At 34.8% G+C, this 20,673-nt stretch overlaps 1 protein-coding gene across 2 annotated transcripts in view; it reads right to left on the bottom strand.

Annotated features, from left to right (window-relative positions):
- Positions 1-1,168: 1,168 nt before the first annotated feature.
- LOC145690197 (LIM/homeobox protein Lhx9-like) overlaps positions 1,169-20,673 on the bottom strand; it is a 196,851-nt gene continuing 177,346 nt past the window's right edge. The window contains exon 5 of one of the 2 annotated variants that reach the window (XM_081764847.1): positions 1,169-4,527. In XM_081764847.1, coding sequence (XP_081620973.1) covers positions 4,288-4,527 — 240 coding nt within the window. In that variant the 3' untranslated portion in view covers positions 1,169-4,287. Of the gene's footprint in view, positions 4,795-20,673 lie in introns of both variants that reach the window. The other variant, XM_081764846.1, reaches the window with a different exon arrangement.

Below are 20,673 nucleotides of genomic sequence, written 5' to 3'. Positions count from 1 at the left end.
CTTCCGCATTTTCTGCCTCAGCTCGACTGACTTTTCTCTGGTCAATATGCAGCTAATCTTAGGAAATTTAACATCTTCAAACAAAGTTCAACCGAACAGAAATATACTACTTTGCATATTTCTCACTCTTTGTACGTATAGCTTACTAGATGATTTCCCGTTCTAATTTCACATTTGTATTTTGATAATGTTATTTCGGTATCATAATTGCCAATTCCATCGCGTGAATCATTACTTTTTTTCAACATTTATTGCTTTTCAATTATCTTCATATATTCTAACATCCTAATTCTCAATTTAGGTCCTTTAACATCACATTCCCTATCTAGCTTCTATCTAAGATCTAAATTCCTGTCGTTTATACAGAAACTTCATTTGGGTTTCCTTTCAGAACACAATAAAATTTATGATATATAACAATTCGTAGAACTCTTAATTTTTTTTTTAGTAATTTCTTTTGATATTGTAACTATTGTTCATTATATTATACATAAATTACTCCGTAAACTATTTTCCACTTCTAATGTATAAGTTTTACTATGAAACAGGCATATAAAAATACGACATTAACATAAGTGACAGCGTAGATTATCCAATAATACTGAATCGAGTATGTTTAATGAAATAAGCATGCGCAATGATTATGACGCTAATTCAACTGTGTGTGTTCTGCTTTTAAGTCGGGAAGATGGCTGACACGAATCCTGGGTTCGCGATGGTAAAACACAATAAGCGAAACTTTTACGCAATAGTGGAAAACAAATTGTGATAAACGTATTTCAGAAGTTCTACTTACTAACGGAATTTAAAGAATACTTTCTTTTCTTGTTCTGACGTTATGAGTTTTGTTCTCTGGTGCAAGTACTCCACACGACAAGGATTGCTAATATGCATATATATATATAAGTTGTTCCTCCCTCTGCGCGGGTGGAGGTGATGTATACTATTACTAGACAATCATAGTTTTGAACAGCGGAGAAGTACGAATAATTTTGTTATCTCTGTTTCGAGGCAAGCCAGAACATATTTTAGATCCTTCTTCCTTACGTTTCTTTCCTAAGGTCCTATCTTTCTCTTGTATAATATTTTATATAACTTAACCAGCATGGAAATCTGCTACATACCATCAATTATTGGCTAATTCAAAATTAAACGCAAGCATTTTCTTAAAAAGACATGTTTATTTTACTAATAGGCAGCATATTTTTAAAGTACATCACAAATGAACATTTAATAACTATTAAAACAATCACTGGCTTGTCGTTTTATTAGGTACTAGGATAATTAATACAATTTAAAATAATTTAACACTTGCCCTTTCTTATTCTTTCTTATAGTGACTCTTCCGAATACTGTGAAAACATTTATACATGTATACCGATCACTCTACAGCTCTGACATGCATACATTAAAAGTTGTGAAGCTTTGTAATTGCATCCATCACTATAAACATTTAGCACATGACTATCTATACAGCACAGTTCATAGTTCAATGTTGCAATGGTGACAATACTTCAAAAAACATTTCCTTTCATATATAAATTCACGCACACGTACCATACACAAAACCGTATTCCTAGACATATTCACGAATTTTTACGAGGCAAATTTCTCACAAAATAATAGAAAAAATATTATATTTAATCTTTTCTAAAACACAATTTGAATTTAAAATTATGGAGATTTTGAGTCTTCAATTACCATTTATGTTAGTTGGTACGTACACTTAAAATATTGGCGGAATTATATTTTTAAAAAGTTTAAAAAATGATGTCTTTGGAATTATGTTTTGGGTGAGAATAACTTTTATGTATACTTTCAACCAGTTCGAAGTCCTTTTGGTGCAACGATATCGGTAAAAGCAGATATACCCAGATGAACAAAGACTGTGTGGACAGTAATGCTCACGCATCAAATATTTTCTAAAACTGTTGTATAGATAGCATAGTGTCAAAAAAAGCAATAATGGCTATTGATTAAAGCTATGAACTGAAAATTGTATTTATACTTCAAAATTGTATTTATATTTGTAAACAGGTTTACAAAATTTAAATTTATAATAGTATTTTCAAAAGTATGATATTTGAGAAGCATAGTAACCTAACGTTGATATTAATGCCATCTACATGACAATTCCATGAACTACTTGAAAACTACATGTTGCTGTCCAAATAGCTTGTTCATCTGATGTAGAAATTAACGATTTTTCTTCGGCTTTCAAACTATAACATGGTACTCAATTTTATGAAAAATATCCTGTTAGGATTAAGTGCTCTAATTTTTATGTAAAATTTGTTTGAAACTAGTAACTTTATCTAAACTGTATTGTTGCAAGCACTGATAGTGATATTAGTAAATTAAGTAATGAAATCACTTTAATGAAATTATGTTTTCTGTACTTATAATGTTTAAGCATTTGAAGATTAATATCAGTTCGATTTTTACGAGCATCTTCAAGTCCCTTTACCAACTAAAGTTAACACTTGCTCTAACATGCGTAGTCACTCCTGTTATTATGGGTATTTACGTAAATAGTTCTTAGATAAAAAAAAATCAAGAAAAAGATAAAACCAATAGCTTTCCTATTCTTACAATCACTGGTACTCAACGTGTGGGATATATATGTTAGATTTCTTTGAGCAATCTTAAAACAAATAAATCACTATTAAAGCAATATAGTAGCTAAATATGTAAGTTTCAAAATACTGGTAATTCATATAAATTCTTGTTGATGTAAAACCATAGATGTATTTTCCTCACAGAACGTCCTCCAGCGAAGTGCAAAATAAATCAGGGCTTACGAAGATATTTGTGATCACATGCCAAGTTTGTTCGCAGAACGTGCTTTTATGAAGATTAGTACATTCATCTAAACATTTCGTACTAAACACACAGGTAATTTCATATCCATTATAACAAATTCCACACCCCTTCTGAAAAATATTACGACCATTAAAAGTTCATATTTCCATGTGTAATGTAATATTGCCCTGCAAATTACTTAAGTACATTAGATATTTCATTTTTAAAGTGATCATTTTTTATAAAAATGCCACATACCTCACAACTAACACTTGAGTGTCTTACGAGAAATAGGAATATTACTCTTAAATTACTCAAAGGAAGTCTTAGATTTTTCTGCATAAACTCTCTATTACCATAATAAAAAAATACAATACTAAAATGTACCTTAACTAAATTACTAGAGCATCATTATTTTAAAATACAAATCAAATGCTAGATTTCAAGATATGAGTGAATAAAGAATAAAACTTCATTAGAAAAATACGACGACTTTATTCGAAAGTCCTCATGTTCTATAGTACTGTTACTTAACATCGTGGGATATCAATAAATGGATCTTACTTGTGAAAAAATGTGAAATGGAAACTTCAAGCTTTTCTCATAATTGATTATACAGAATATGAAAAAAAAAGTACACTTTCAAATAAAATCATATAAAAACTTAAAAATTTCTGTCCAATTACTTCATTTTATATTATATAAAAATTGTCGTATATTATTATTATACAGAAGCTTGCGTTCAGAATCAAAAAAGTTTCGGTTGTGATTTGTATGAAGGCATAATACCTGTATAATTGCACCTAATTTTGAAGGTAATGGCTATGTATGTGAATTGAAGGTAATGGCAATCTTTTACGAATATATTCTTAATTTATCATTTGTTAAGTTCTCAGACAATTGGTTTTGATGCAACTAAGATCGAAAACTATATTCTACGTAACCTCTAAATCCTGGATAAAGTTGATGAGACATTACATTATTCATCAAAATTAAATGTTTAAGTTTTTTTAAAAAAATCAGACTGATAGAAATGGAAGAATAATTGATACCCAAATAGACATACAGAAGATAAGATAAAATCGTGTAGTGTAAAAATAAGATGTACATATTACAACTACTTAAAACTATCCTTTGCGTACTGGTCTGATTATGAGACGAGGCTTTTAACTTATCACAGTATAGAGAATTTGTCTGTACAAATTAAGGAATACATCATGGAATATCTACATATTTTCATTCTTAGACACATACATACACGCATACACACATACGCTCAACGATTATATAATACAAACACTCTCAAACATACGCACGCTCACAAACATAAAACACTATTACTTACAACTGGTTTTCTAAAACTAAAGCATCCTCATTATCATCATATGGCACACATCAGAAATACAAGAATACTTGTTTTGTACTATATTCAATGTTTTAAAGTGACTACATCATGTATGATACATTTTGCATTCTCTTTCTTGTCTATGAAGCAGAATAATTTTCAAACGTAAAATTGACACAATTAATAACACTATCGTTATCACTACCATATGCCAATGTCGAACACTGATATGTATCATTATCACAAACCGCTTTTTGTTTCCTTTCAGGATCGTTAATGTTGAGATCTGTTTTCCACGGAGGCCTTTCGTTCACTGTTGCGTCCGTAGCTACTACAACGTGTCTCCGTGCTGTTCGCTGCGAGATAACATCTGGAGTCATCTGAAAACAAGGTTAGTAAAGTTCTCCAAAGTTCAACGTTTGTGTAGTTTGGTCCTCTGGGGGCACAGAAGGTGGAGGAATGTCCGGAAGGGACTGACCCACCCCAAGGGGGTCCGCCAGGTGTGGTGGTGGTTGTACTGGGTGGGTGAGGTTGGACCTTGAACTGGTGTCCTGATCCGAGGATTGTTGACTGTTCGGCTGTTGGCCCTGGCCTTCCTGCCTCATTATGTTGCGGCGCCACTTGGCTCGAGCGTTCTGGAACCAAACCTGTAAGCGGAAGAATGGGAGATTGGGAGTCTGTGAGATGAGATTCAGGAGCCCATGGGACCATCAAACACAAAGGTCAAAATAAACATATAGTACCATCTTTAGAATGAAACATATAAAATTATTAATTAATACAAGTTTCTGCTGAACTTTGTCCATGTTTTAGAGCAGAAAATGCTTTCTGAAACATTTTCAACATCTTAGTAAGAAAAACTTCACAAAACAAAACTATCAAGTCTTTTTAATCTGAGACACTTAGTACATGCCATGCAGATATTTTGTTAGCAGAGGTATATACATAAAACCCCTCGGGAACTAAGTAGTATATTTGTGTTTTGAATCGTATAGTGCTCGATCTTATGAATTACTTAAGCTTCCTCAATTCAACTGACTCATTCTGGAGGTATGATATATTTTATTTGTTTAGAAGGTATATTTTATTTATTTATACATACAAACATACAGTACATATACATTCTTATCGGCAGATGTTCAGAGACACTCACTAATTTGCATAAATCTTTTTTTTTTTTTTTACATCTTTTATTTTTTGAAGATATCATTCCAGATTATAATTTTACTTTAACAAACGAAGAAAGTTGTATCATAAGTTTATGCGTCTTAATGTAGACAGATCTTCTGTCTATAAAGTTTGGAAAGACTTCGAAGCCACCAACGAGAAATTTTCACCTGTAACTAAGCAGTAAAAATCATTTAGATGCTATCAAGACATCACAGTATATTAAACAAGTTTAGATAATCATTGATGAAATTCTCAGAAAGTTAGTGAGCGTCATTTGATATCATCTTTAGGTGTCAGAGCGCACTCTTAGAATTGTAGTACACAAGCACATTCGATACAAACTCTATGCGAGGAAGATAGACCTATATGCGAAAGCATAAGAGAAACAGTTGATTCACGCAAATTGGTTACTTAACGAAGTGTAAATTGAGGGTGAATGTTAAAAAAAATATTGTATGGTGTATCTTTCTTCTCACGAGAAAAAATGTACAGAAGAAATAAGTGGTATTTATTTATTTATTTATTTATTTATTTATGACTTCTTTTACGTGGCGAAGTTAAGGCTCTACAGCCTTCTTCGAGCACTTAACCACGTGCATACATTGTTTTCTTTTTCTTTTTTTTAAAAAAAACACTAATACATAGAAAATATTAACAATTACAAAAAGAAAAGTATTCGATTACATAAAAAAAGAATATACTACTTAAGTAAAACAATAGTTAAACACTTCAAAACAAAAATTGAAAATAATATACAAGAGAGGAAATAAAAAAGAAGTCTATGTAGGAATACAATCTGAAATAAAGTAAAAGGGAGAAACCTGAATTACATATTCCATATAGCGGTACTACAAGTATGGATATATAAACTGTACAAATTAACATTAGTTACCTATTGGTTGTGTGTTCAACCTGGTAAAACGAAGATGCCTCATGTGCTACCAGTATCCTTATCTTTACTTAAGAGAAGGAAATTTACAGATTTTTTTTTTTTAAATTTGGCAATTGTGGAAACGTTGTGTATTAATTGAGGTAAACTGTTCCAGAGTCGTGTAGTATTTACTGTGAAAGATTTTGAGTATGAATCAGAATTGTGACTGGGTATGGAGAGCAAGAAATTATCTTGTGCTTCTAGTATGAAAGTCCGATAAATATAAAAATCTACGTGCTAGGTATGATGGTTCTGACGTAGTAAGTATTTTGTACAATAGGCTAAGATTACGTAAATATCTTCTTTCAACTAATGTCAGCCATGCCAGTTTTTTTTTATAAAATGATGTGAGATGTTCTCTAAGTTAAATTGAAAATAAATCTAATGCAGGCAATTTTGCACTCTTTGCAAGCGCTTTGATTGATTTTTCGGTTAGATCTGAATGAACTGAATCGCAATAGTTAAGATGTAGAAACACCAGTACCTTGACAACTTTGATCTTCAGAGATATTGGTAAGAAATTTCTTAGTTGATTTAATGTATGCAGAGCACCAAATGCTTTCTTACAAACTCCATTCGACCAGGAGAGATTATGATTCAGTATGACTCCCAAATTTTTGACAATAGTAGAGAATGGAATAACAGTATTGGACAATTTTATATTTGGGAGCTGATAGATATTAATAGAAGAGAGAATATTTTGGGAGCCAATTAAGATGCACTGCGACTTTGTTGAATTTAATTTTAACCCGTGAGCCGTACACCAGTCGCTGATTTTGTTTAACTCTGTATTTATTTTCTCAATCGCATTATGCACAGCATCTTACGCTGTCTTCTAGGGTTCTTCACATCATGCTTAAAGCATCTGTGATGATTTTGAAGGTGTGAACAAGGAACATGTCATGCCACACCACTTTTCCCATCAAGTCATAGAATTAGTCCTATTAGATAAGTTAAAATTTTTGAAACAGTTATTTAATCCTGAATTGATGCAGTAAAATAATCGAACGTACCATATGCGAACTTTTCATTTTCAATTGACCTAAAAGGAGATAACTAACAACTTTTATGACAGTACAATTCCCCACATGTGGCCTTAAAATTCGCCAAATTTAAATCCTCCTAGATCACTACCTGTTCAACATCTCAATATTAAATATTCAATAAAAAATTTATTATCGAGATAATATTAAAAATGTAGAAGGACAATTTTATTAGAGCACATCGAAGTCAGTTATGTAGAGTAAAAAGTATTTTGTTGTCAATTTTGTCCCCTTAGAAAATTAAATTTGTACTCAAATACTCCCGCATCCTTTATTGTTTTACCTAACAGTTCAAACTGACAGTTATTATATTTCAATTCATTTAGCAAGCTTATTAAATTTGTTTCTGACATACAAATAAGTTTTATGTTTATTTACCGCTATCCGCAAAAAATACAACCAAAAACATAGTGTGTTCGACCATAATAGCTGTATTTGGAAATGGAATGAGTCTATTCGACTACATTTGTAGATTTTAATCTTTACACAAAAACATGACTAAAAAGTATTCTGTTTCTCTTGAGAAAAATAAAGAAAAGAATTTAAATTATGAATCACTGTTGTTTAGCAAAATCTGCTTATACACCAGAATTTTTTCCGGGAATGTTCTGTGACGTCATAGCTTGCTGCTCCCATTCTTAGCAAACAACAAGGAGAGAACAAGGGCAAGAACGAAAACCTAACGTTGATAAAAAAACAGTGGTGACGGTCAGCTACAAATATGGATGGCGTAGTTGATTCTTTTAGCAAATACACTAGGCGTGGATCGATGATTTACTTGCTATATCTGTCCTTCCTCCGATTGTAAAAGCCCGTTCCTACATGATATACAGACCAGTTGGAAAGGACTTGATTTTGCACATTCTGAGATCTAAAAGGGTGCCTCAATTATTAATTAAACAAGTAACAGTGTCACGTGTACACCACGTGAATGAGTTTGGTTTGTATGGCATGATATTTTCTCAATTAATATTGAAAGTGAAAGTGGTAGTAGATTTTTTACCACTTCTGGTTTTAGTAGAGAGATAGAAGTGAAGTTGGAATATATTCTTAGGACGTTTAACTGACTGCAGAAAACAGTTTCCCGCTCTCTATTACCGGTACCGTTTTCACTACTCTACAGCAATCAACGTTAAAATCAGAAGTGATTGATTTATGTTACTTTCGATTTAAATAGAAGGTTAAGAGAGAACACGGTGCCTACTCTTAGTACGCTTAATCGATTTTGAAAAGTTTCTTGTTATCTTTTACTGTCTTTGCTCAATGTGGGTGAATGTTAAAACCAGAAGTTGTAGTGTATTTCTATCACTAGCGATATTAGTGGAGAGTTAGAGATTAAATGTTCTTGGAACGTTTAATGAATTGCAGGAAATCGCTTCGTTTACTGTTTTTTGTCTGTATAGTGACCAAATGTTAAAACCGGAAATGATTCATTTCTACCACTTCCGGTTTGAATATCATCTTCATAAACGAACTCGATTCCTAACTTTTGATTTTGTACATCCTGGTCAAAATTCCTGTTGATCCATCAAGTTTTTTTTTTTTTTTTTTTGCCTTGCGAATGGACGGACAGCGGTGGCTCAGTGGCTGTCTTCATCTTTGGTGCGTGGGGTCTATAATTCGTTCCTAGGTCGCTCCAAGTGGGTTTTGTAGTGGACAAACACCGTGCGTTGGTTTTCTCGAGATTCTTCCGTTTCCTCTCACTTTCTTCATTCCACCATTTCATTCTTTTCTCATCACCACCGTCTCCTTTAGCTTATACGGCAGAACCATGGAACGTAAAACTCAAAGATTTCGTTTCGTTTTACAAACGGACAGAGTGAATACATAAATGAGTTTCGGTTGGTAAACTAAAACTATTTAAAGGTTTCTATTTTACTATAACGTTTCCCTAAGTTTATTCTACGAGGGCTATCCAGAAAGTAGATTACGTTTTCGTCTGTGTCCGCTAGGGGCGGGGCTAGCGCGGCCATCTTGGGGTCAGAGCGTTGCGCAGCTCAGTCGGCATCTAGCCGTGCTAGTGAGAGGTTCGTGCTGTGCTCCGTTAAGATACTGTGACGGTTTGAAATGTCTGCGTTAATTGAAAATCCCGCGAGCTGCGAGGTGCGTGCAGTAATAAGGTTTCTGACAGCAAAAAACTGTAAACCGATAGAAATCTATCGGCAGCTGTGTGAAGTGTATGGGGACAACATTATCACTGAAGATGGAGTGCGACAGTGGGTCATAAGATTTAAAAATGGCCGAACCAATGTTCACGACGAAGATCGAAGTGGGAGACCCAGCAAAGTGACTGCCGAACTTGTCGAAAAAGTCGATGTTAAAGTCCGTGAAAATCGAAAGTTCACAATAACGGAACTTTCTTTGAGTTTTCCACAAATTTCGCGAAGTTTGTTGCACGAAATCATCAGCGAAAAGCTTGGTTACCACAAGTTTTGTGCAAGATGGATTCCAAAAATCTTGACAGAGGACCACAAAAATCAGCGAATGGCAGCAGCGTTGCACTTTTTGGACGCCTACAATAAGGATGGTGACTCTTTACTCGATCGCATCGTTACTGGTGACGAAACATGGGTGAAACACGTGAACTGTGAAACGAAATTGCAATCAATGCAGTGGGGGCACACAGGTTCTCCCCAAAAACCCAAGAAATGCATGCAAACAATGTCGGCAAGGAAGATGATGGCGACTGTTTTTTGGGACAGAAAAGGTGTGATTTTGGTGGACTTCCTGGAAAGAGGCACTACAATAAACGCTCAAAGGTATTGCCAAACTCTGCAAAACCTCAGAAGAGCAATTCAAAACAAGCGCAGAGGAATGTTGAGCTCTAAGATCTTGTTGATTCACGACAACGCCCGGCCCCACACGGCAAATGTCACGCGTGAAGTTCTTGAATCTTTTCAGTGGGAGTTGTTTCCTCATCCGCCGTACAGTCCCGACCTGGCACCGAGCGACTTCCACCTATTCCCAGCAATGAAGAAGTGGCTGGCTATGCAGCGTTTTGATGACGACGAACAGCTGCAAGAAGAGGTAACGAAGTGGTTGAAGTCGCAGGCGGCCGAATTTTTCGACGAAGGAATTTCCAAGCTCGTACATCGCTACGATAAATGCCTTAATTTGAATGGTGACTATGTCGAAAAGTAGTATTTGTGTGTGGCTTTCATCTGTATATAATAAAATTTGTTTCCTATACGTTGTTGATTTTTTATTCCAAAACGTAATCTACTTTCTGGATAGCCCTCGTATATTTCTCAGCTTTTACAATTCTTAAAATTATTGCAGATACGAAACAAGAAGAAGACTAGTTACACACACAAAATAGACTATTTTTTCCCCGAAGTTGTTCTTTCTTCATCCCATCCTTGCTTCTATTTCACGTTTATACTTCATATACCTTCACAATAACTACCCAAGTACAGATAAATGTTTCTCCTTCCTTATATTTCATATTGATTGCTTCCTTCCAATCAGCATTGCTTTGGACTTTCTAAGATTTATTATCATCCCATATTTTTTCAGCTTTCTCTCAAATTTTGCTAATTCCTTCTCCTTTTCTTAACATTCTGTAACAAGTACCATATCGCACCTTCTCGAGAAATGTGACAAGTCAAAAACCCTAAGGGTCCAAGTTCGTATCCCTCGCGAGAAAAGTGACATAACTCGTAACTTGTTTTAAAGTTATTTTATAATCACAGTGTTTTTTTTTCTTTTATGTATAAAAGTGTTGTAAATATAGCTTTAAAATTATCCCAAAATCAGAGTGTATTAGAACAAAAATGACAAATTTCGTGGACCTTTAGGTTTTTAGACTTGTGTCACTTTTCTCGAAAAGGTGCGATATCACCTAGATACCATATACACCGTATAATCCTCCTACCTCGTATTAATATAATAAGAATGGAAGGAGTCTTTTGAGAGTCGGCCAAATACTGTTTTTGAAGGTACCGTTCCAACAGACCCCTGGTGCAATTGAGGGAGACCTTACAAAGTGAACCTAGGCCGGCCGAAGGATTCCAACTTCAGACCTTCCAATAACAAAAAGTCAAAGCTTGCCACTTGTGTTTAATGCAGCGCTCGTTCAGAAGCTTTCTCACATATTTTAATAAAGTCACTTTGGACAGTAATCGTTAACGCGAAGCTAATCAAATAATTGCCGTAATATTTTTTTCTCATTGGCAAGTATCTTGTTGAGAATTAAGAAGCTTCTAATTACTTCGGTCGTCCATCAATCTTAGTTTTAATGTAAGAATTACTATCTTTAATATTTTCTATCAATCATAATCTTTCCTCCGCTCTTTTACATATCACATCTCTAAAAGGAAGATTTGTTTCAATATTTTCCACCCAATTTCATCAACTCAATGCTTTCCTCACGTTTTGATTGTTTTCAAATATTGTTTATTTTCCGTGTCCAGGCTTTCTTCCAGAAAATTATTTTGGGAAGGAGAACAAAATTAAAATGTGAGGGAGATGCACTGAGACACTATTTGTTAAAGGACATGCCCTTCACGTCCTTGACATGTGACATGTTCACATCTTTGCTGAACTGACATGTAATGGCAGTTTAATTTACTTTAGATCCGGAGGAAAGTTGAGTCTCGAAAATATGACTGAAAAAAAATCATTTCTCGTCTCAATGTTCACACTTCTACTGTATAGTATCAAGTACATACTTCTAGTATATCTCTATTCAGCAACACGAAAAATATGTATTGCTTCTTTTTAAATGATTATTTTAGCATTTCTGTTGTTGCTGTTTCCTTCTCATATTTAAGATCTTTACTAATAGATCAATACTTCCTAGGTGTTGGAAAGTAAACTTTAAGAATGTGGGATGAAGTTGCCAGAAAAGCATCCGGTTCATGGTGATTTTAGAATTTTATACAAGAAGACTAGCCTTTGGCTAGCTGAGGACTTCGAACCAGACCCCCACGTTTACTCGGCCTACGACCTCACACTTGTAAATCTACAATTTTACCAAATTTCAAGTTTCTTTTCGTATCTAGTACCTAAAAGATAATATTTTGTACCGCAAGAAAACACCCATTGAAATAACATAGGAATTTTTTCGTCTTCTCCTTTAGACCCCTTAAAAACGGCACTTTCCACTTGTGGCAATTTTCCTGTTGGTTAGTTTCGGAAAGCTATAATCATGCCAAATTTCATCATTCTAGTCCTGCCGGGGATGCCTAAACATTTTGGAGACGTAGAGGATGTCCCATATAAATAACATGGGAAAGATTTTTCAGTTCTTCACAAAACCACTATACAGTTAGAAATTATTTGGGTAATTTACTTAGGTGACACTAACGAAAACATACAATCATACCGAATTTCAAGTTTTTATTCCAATTCCAAATACCTAAAACATGAGATTATAAGTCAAAAAAAGGTCCATTTAAATAACATGGAGAATTTCTTCATTCCCCCTCTAGACCCCCTAAAAATTAAAAATATTCGCTTTTGGCAATTTTCCTGTTAGTCCCGGAAAACTACAATCATGTCAAACTTCAACTTTACGCGTCAACTGGAAGTACCCGTTATTTTATGTCAGTGAGTTCATGTAGTTTATATATAGTTAGAATATAGAAATGGTTGCTAAGGAGTTTGTGGATTTGTTTGATTTTGTTATATAGAAGTTTGTTCGTACTAGTTGTTTAATGTTCGTGGCTGGTGTCTGAGTAAAGTTTATAGTGTAATTAATGTGAAATCGAGTTAAATCATTAAGTCAAGAAGTAACGTATGGTTAAGAATTTGTGAAGGATTAATGCTGTTAGAAAATTGTATAATTTATTGAGAGTAGTACCATTGTGCGGTCTAAGTCATTAATAGAACCCACTAGATAGAACTGAAATTTAAGTGGGATGATAGGTATAATTAGTTTTATTTTAAAAAATTGGCGACGAGGTTACTGGTAAATTAAGCACAATGACTGAAGGAAACAGTAGTATACCAAAACTGTATTACTTTGAGCCATTCAAACCAGAGGAGAGCGACACGGAAGCATATCTGGAGTGTTTGAACAATATTATCAAACAGAAAGCGAAACACAAGCAAACAGATGTGCCACTGGAAATAACTTTCAGGCCTCTATGAGATCAATTGTTGATCGGAGTTGCCTGTGAAACAAGGAAAAAGTTGCTATCTGAGTAGTCACTTACGTTGGCTAAGCTAACGATATTTGTATTCAAATGGAACTGTTGGAACGAGAAGTACGTTTTTTCTTTTTTAAATGCAGGAACAAAAGAGAAAGTATAGCGAAGTTAGTCAACAAGACAAAAGGGTAGATTACAGGAATAAGATATCACAGAAATAAGACAAGAGATGTAGAAATTGCTATAACTACCACAAACCGAATAAGTCTCAGCATATGGTGTTAAATGCTATCACTGCAAGAAATATAATCACTTTGCAAAAGTGTGTACCCAGAGGAGGAGATTTCCCAAGAAAATGACCTCGGAGAGTGAAGAAACTGGGAGTTCAACGGAGTCCAGAGAAAGTATAAGCATATCGTCGATGACAGTGGATGACTTTGATGGCGCTGGAACAACTGGACAAAGTAAGTCAGCAAAAGCAAAAACAGAAGAAAGAAACTCAGAAAGAAAAGTGTAAATTCCAGAGTACGTCAGGCAGTTGTACCGATCATACAGAGATTATTTGTATTGATAAGTCAACAGACAGAGATAGTAATGAAGTCAAAGTGTATAGAAGAGTTAAGACTACTGAGGATAGTAATTCAGGGAAAAAGAAAAGGAAATATAAGAACAACAAAGAAGAACAGAGAAAGAAAGAGAGAGAGTATGAGGAAAATCAGGATGTTATAAGTATGGCAGAAGAGGAAGAAGAAGCATTAAAATATTTACGGTTAGATTCTATTAAATCCATAGTAGAAGATAGAAGAAATCCGACTGAAAGCTGTTGGATATGAGTTGATGTAGATGGAAAGTCATTGCAGTTTGAAATGGATACTGGTGCGGCAATTACAACCATTTGGTATGGAACATATAAGAAGAATTTTAATGACTTGGAACTGCAAACAACACGTTGTAGAATATATTATTGGGATGGGAGAGCATTCAGTGTTGTGGGAAAAATTATGGTCGAAGACGAGATAGTACGTCAAAGATTGTCCTTACCAATCGTTGTGGTGAACGATAAAATTCAAACACCTATGACTGGAAAAAGTTATGTCCAAATTAGAGGAATATATTTGGGAAAGTAGGTACAATTGTCATCCATCTTACTATAGCGAAGGTTCAAAAGTACCAGAGTCGAGAGATGCTGGAAATGAAGATGTTAGAAGAAAAGAAATCAGAAAGAAGAACGATGGTCAATAGACAAGACCAGGAACTGGGGACAGGAAAAATCGAAAGGGCAAGACAAATGATAGACACGAAAGACAAGGGCAAGACCGAGGGTGTCCTAGGCAAAAGACGCTCCCAATTAAAAAAAAAAAGAAAAAAAGGTGGAATGCTGTTGGAAAGTAAACTTTAAGAATGTGTGATGAGAATCGCCATAAAAGCATCTGGTTCATGACAATGTTAGAATTTTATAGAAGATATAGAAAATGGTTGCTAAGGAGATTGTTGATTTGTTAATTAGTTTTTTTTTAATGCCAGAGTTTGTTTGTACTAGTCACTTAATGTTCGTGGCTAATGTCTGACTAAAGTTTATAGTCTGATCAATGTGGAATGGAGTTAAATCATGAAGTCAAGAAGTAATGTATGATTAAGAATTTATAAGGGATTAATGCAGTTAGAAAATTGTATAATTTATTGAGAGTAGTACTATTGTGCGATCTAAGGTCACTAACAGACCCCACTAAATAGAATTGAAATCCAAGTTGGACGATAGATATAATTAGTTTTACTTTTTAACACTAGGTTCTTGCAACTAGTCTCTATTTACTTTCGTCCATCCAACTTTTACTATCGTTAGCTTCTTTCGTTTCTACAATCAATACTTTCGTTTCTTTTATTTTTTAACCTGTTTTAGTTTCATGTTCTTCATAGCTTTATCAAATCTTGTCATAATATGTTAAAGAAACTTTTTTATCTTCTATCAAAATACTGTATTCATCATGTAGAACCTCCTTAATTAATTATTTTTCTAAATTGATACTAAATAATGTTGATGAAACAAAATCCACTGTTGAACTCCCGTTCCAGTTACTCTTTGTTTTACCTGATGGTTTGTTATGAGTCTTCTATCCTTCAATTACATTCTTATTTTTAACACTTTCATCAAATACCCAGTTCACTTGATCAAAAGTATTTTCTAAATTAATTAACCCTATATATTCCTTTCCCCTTTCTTTCCAATCCTATTCTTTCTACAGAGATGGCCCTAAGTAAACACTTTCCTTGCCCCCTATGAGTGACTTCTCTTCCCCTTTCCCTTCATAAGATCAAAACTGTTGCTCTTCAATTTTCTAAGGACATCATGACGACTATTAGTAGAAAATAATATTTGGAATTATTTCAAAAATTGGGTGCAGTCATTTATGTTTGGAGACAACCTAAGAAAAATTAGAAATTTCGGGATTGCAAAATGCACTACGTTGAAGAGTGTAATGTAACAACAGTGTAGATTTTATACGGGAAGCTATCACTCATTGCCGATTTTTTTTTTTTATTGTTGTTGTTGTTTAGAAAGAGTTGACTCCAAATCTTAATTACTGCATCAAATTTTGGAATTAATTCCAAATTTCATTTTCCACCAAAACAGCGTCATGGGGTCTTTTCTTGAGATACACATGTAATATGCTCAATATTCAAAGCACAATTATTACTGGATGTAATGTTAAAACTAACTATTGTCTTTCTTCATGTTTTTCTGTTAACTTTTCAACAGAATTACCACAGTTCGTAAGAAATTCTCTGGCCATTGGCACATACTTCATTAAGAATACAAAACATCTCTTTCTGAGCTTCCTCGTGGCAAAGCGGTTAGCGTACGTACCTTTAGTGTAGGAGATCCAGGTTCGATTCCTGATGGGAGGTCATGTGGTTCGGTATCCACGTTAAGCTGCAGGTCCACGTCTCATATAGCCCCGCTACTGAAATGGGCGCTAAACTAAAAATCAAATTTAAAAAATCAAAACATCTCTTTCTTCCCTCCCTTCTACAGCTTTCTCATTCTTCTCTCTTTCAGAACTTATTGAAATTTCCCTCTCAATATCATAAAATCTTTATCGTCTTCGCTTAATTCTTTTTCATTCTTAATATAGACCATGCGGATACTAGTTTCATATAATTCCTCATAACATTTCTTTCACTTCCATTATCTAAAATTTCCATTAACTTTCTATTTTTATTTCTTACGATCATGTTTGTTCTTCCTTTCTTATAACTTTTTCTCATTGCTTTAACTTCCTGATTCGTTCATATTTCTCTACTTTTTTATAATTCTTCTACCTCTTTACATTTACTTCTATGACATGCTTTTTTTTTACTTATCTGTATCATATATTTCCCTTCGTAATTTGTTATTTGGTATATATATAGACTCCCTTTCTCTTTACTATCCTCCTTTCATAGCCTTCTTCCCCCATTTTCTGTAATATTATTTCTTTGAAGTGTGTGTTTTCGTAGACATTTCTGATTACAATACCGTTTCTTTAACTTGTACGCAAAGCTAATGCTGCTCCATCTTCGCTCTCTGCTCCTACGTTATTGGAATTTAGATACTTCAAATTTTAAATGAATAATAATATTCCATTTCTTCATCTCTCAACTTTTCATTATTCCATTTCTTATTTCCTCATTTTCTTTTAGCTACATGTTACTAAATTTCCACTGCTTTCGTCAATAGATCTCGATCTGGGAAGCTATCCGCTCCATCCAGGGAGGACGTTCGTGTTCCTTAAACTAACTATTTTGAAAACTTTTCTTAAATTAGGCACACTTAATTTTATATTCCCACTCATCTATTGGAAATTCCAAACATACTTTTTGCTCTTGTTTTGAATTACGAAAGTGTTTCCTGTTACTAGTGAGCTCAATTTTAAAACAAAGTCCCTCTTTCCTCCTATTTCTTGCTCCTAAACCGTATTTATCGACTATATCATCTACCAGCCTTCTTTCACAATCGCATTAAAATGCCCTATTATCATCATTAACATGCCTTTTCTTTCTTCTATCCTTTGTAGTCTTACTTCACTTTTTTTCTCGTGTACGCAGCACTGGAATATCTGTATCACATCTTTCTTTTCCTTAAACCTGATAATCATAACTGTTATCAACACCTAGGAATTCTACGTTTATTCAGTTTCTTACCCATACTTCCATACCGTTATGTCCGTTTCTGTCATCATCTAATTAAAATATCCTTTATCATCCTTTGCCGCATGTCACATCATTTTCTCATTTACATTGGCGTATTTCCACTAAAGAACATCCGATAATGTCAGTATTCGAAACTGTCCACGGATAAATTTCTAACTGCGCTGTTTTAAAATACTAATTTGTGGACGCTGAATCGAAAGAAACTATTTTTAGATTTATTTGTCCATGGTGTCATGAGAAATATTACTTCAGATTTGGTGTCCTTGAAATATCACGTATGTCCAATAGTAAAAGTGTCCATGCTTGAATACATTTCTAATTGCACTTTCTATATTAATTGGAAGATGCTGAGTAAGTTACAATGGGATTATTATTAACCTTATCCGTAAATAGAATCACGAGAGTAATGACTAGGGATGACCGGAACCGGTTTCTGGTGGAACCGGTTTTCGGATCCAGGTCTGGAACCGATTCCTAAGATCCTTTCCCGGAACAGAGTTTTCGAACCCAGGTCTGGAACTACTTCCTAAGATCCAATTTCAGAACCCAATTTTTGGATCTAGGTCTGGAACCGGTTCTGAAACCCGGATTTCCAAGAATCGGTTTCTCGCGGAACCAGTTCCGCCGGAACCAGAACTTTGTGGCCATCCTTAGTAATGACCTCAAAGTTGGACCTTTGAAGTAGGGATGGCCATAAAGTTCCGGTTCCGGCGGAACCTGTTCTCGGAGATATGGTTTTCAGGACCGGTTCTGGAACCGGTTCCGAACCTGGATCCTTCGGTTCCGGATCTTAGGAACCGGTTCCAGACCTGGATCCGAAAACCCGGTTCCAGAACCGGATCTTAGGAACCGGTTCCAGACCTGGATCCGAAGAACCGGTTCTAGACCTGGATACGAAGAACCGGTTCCAGACCTGGAACCGAAGAACCGGTTCTAGACCTGGATCCGAAGAACCGGTTCCAGACCTGATTCTGAAAAACCGGTTCCAGAACCGGATCTTTTAGAACCGGATCCGTTCAGACCCGAAAACCGGTTCCACCAGGAACCGGTTCTGGACATCCCTACTTTGAAGTATCACTTATGTCAATAGTGACAGTGCCCACGCTAAGATACATTGCCGTTTCTACACTAACTAGAGGACACTGAATGATGTGAAATTACGTTTCAACACATCAATCCATGTGGTCACAAGAAAAATTACCTCAAAGTTAGGCCTTGAAATCTCGTTTATGCGCATAATAAAAGTGTCCACGCTTGGATACATTTCTAGTTGCATTTTTATACAAATTTGAAGATGCTAAATCCAATAAAATTATTTTTTAAGTTTATCTGCCCAAGGCATTACAAGAAAAATGATCTCAAAGTTGGAGTCTTGTATGGCTTATGTAAATAGTAAAACGTGACTACGCTTGAATACATTTCTAATTCCGGTTTTTACTTATTTGAAAGTGCTAAATCCAATCGAATTATTATTAAACCTATCTGCCCATAGGGTCACGCGACATAAGCGGTATATCACAATATAAAGAAAGAAAGAATAAATTCTGTAAATAGCGAACCTTTTACTGGCGTTAAACTATCATCATCATTATACTCAAAATTGTCGTTTGTGGTTCAATTTTGTAAATTGAACTTGTATTAGGTTTTAACAGAATATCTGAAATTTACAATAAAGTGTTTCCGGAACGAAGAATGAGATGTAAGCAAAATTCTATAACAAAATAAATATAAGTTTGCCTTTTTTTCTTGGTTTATAATAATTTTTTTTTGTCTGTCAGTTTGAATTTAGGCAACCCGTACAACACATATGACAAGATGTACAGGGTGGCTCAAAAGTAGGTATACATACCTGCATTGATCTAATAACATTCTAGTTTATGGATTTATTTGCTTCGGCTGTTCCGAGCTTAAGGTGTAAGGAAAAGAATATTAAGAACAAATAACAAAGAAACAAAGTCTACCTGATGGGTAACAATAAGAAATGATACAAAATGCAATTAACTGATCAGTATGGTACTGTATACCTACTTTTGGGCCTCCCTGTATAACTTTCAGGAACTTGATAAAGTGGTTAGGGAACCAACATGATCCCTTGATATCTTGGGTTGCATAACTTATAACACTTGCTGGCCCCAATGAAATCCCAGTTCGAAAATTAATAGAGACAGTCATCACTGGACTGAACACAGGTCTCATAAATAGTGAATGCTTTCAAGCGACTTTTTAATTGTAGAACTCACTGCAGGAAATCAAATGTGATACTTTAATAAGAAAAGGACACGGTGGCTCCGTGGTGCCCTCCGGGATGGTCTAGTCACTAGCGCGTGCGCCTTTGGTGTAAGTGGTCCCGGGTTCTATTTCCGGTGGGAGAGCCTTTGGAATTTTAACTGCCTCAATGTTTGTGTGTTCATGTCCCTGTCGTTATAGGTTACTGGATAAAACGAGTACAATGAGGTACAATATAGTGATAAGTAGTTAAGCAAGTTACTGAGGAACGTTCGGTAAATCACTTAACTTTTAACAACAAAAAAAGTGGTAGAGCGTTTACCTCTGGTGCGTGAGGTCCCAAGTTCGAACCCCGCTTAAGTCAGTTTGTGGTAGACAACATCGTGTTCGTGAGTTTTCTCGGGGTGGGCTATTCCCGTTTCCTCACCTATTGTCATTCCACCGATTCTTCCATCGTCGTTCACTTGCCTTAATCATCCGTCTTCCTAAGCATAAAGGGCATAAGCGTGGGATGTTAAACTGAAATATTTAATTTTACCTCATTTTTGATTAAGGAAATCATGAAAACTCAAAAAAAATGGATTTTTATGGGGGGAAATTTTCATGCCAAAAAAAAATGGCTTTTTTTTCTATTCCTGGTTGTTTAGTCAGTTATTATTTAGGATACACGAGGAAAATGAACAGATCTAGTTTCCTACCAAATTACAATAGTAGTTTTAAGTGAGAATAAACTGACTGAAACGAAGAGCGTTAGTCACGTCTTCAGTCCGAAGAAGAATGTCGGTTTTTCGGACATAATTAAATTTCTACTATACCCTCTTAAGTTGGTGTCTCTTTCCACAAACACATTACTAGTCCCCAAAATCATTTGCA

Source organism: Thermobia domestica, chromosome 7 (assembly GCF_964235325.1).
Source record: "Thermobia domestica chromosome 7, izTheDome1.hap1.1, whole genome shotgun sequence".
NCBI classification, from domain to species: Eukaryota; Metazoa; Arthropoda; class Insecta; order Zygentoma; family Lepismatidae; genus Thermobia; species Thermobia domestica.
This window is presented reverse-complemented; position numbering and strand designations above follow the sequence as displayed.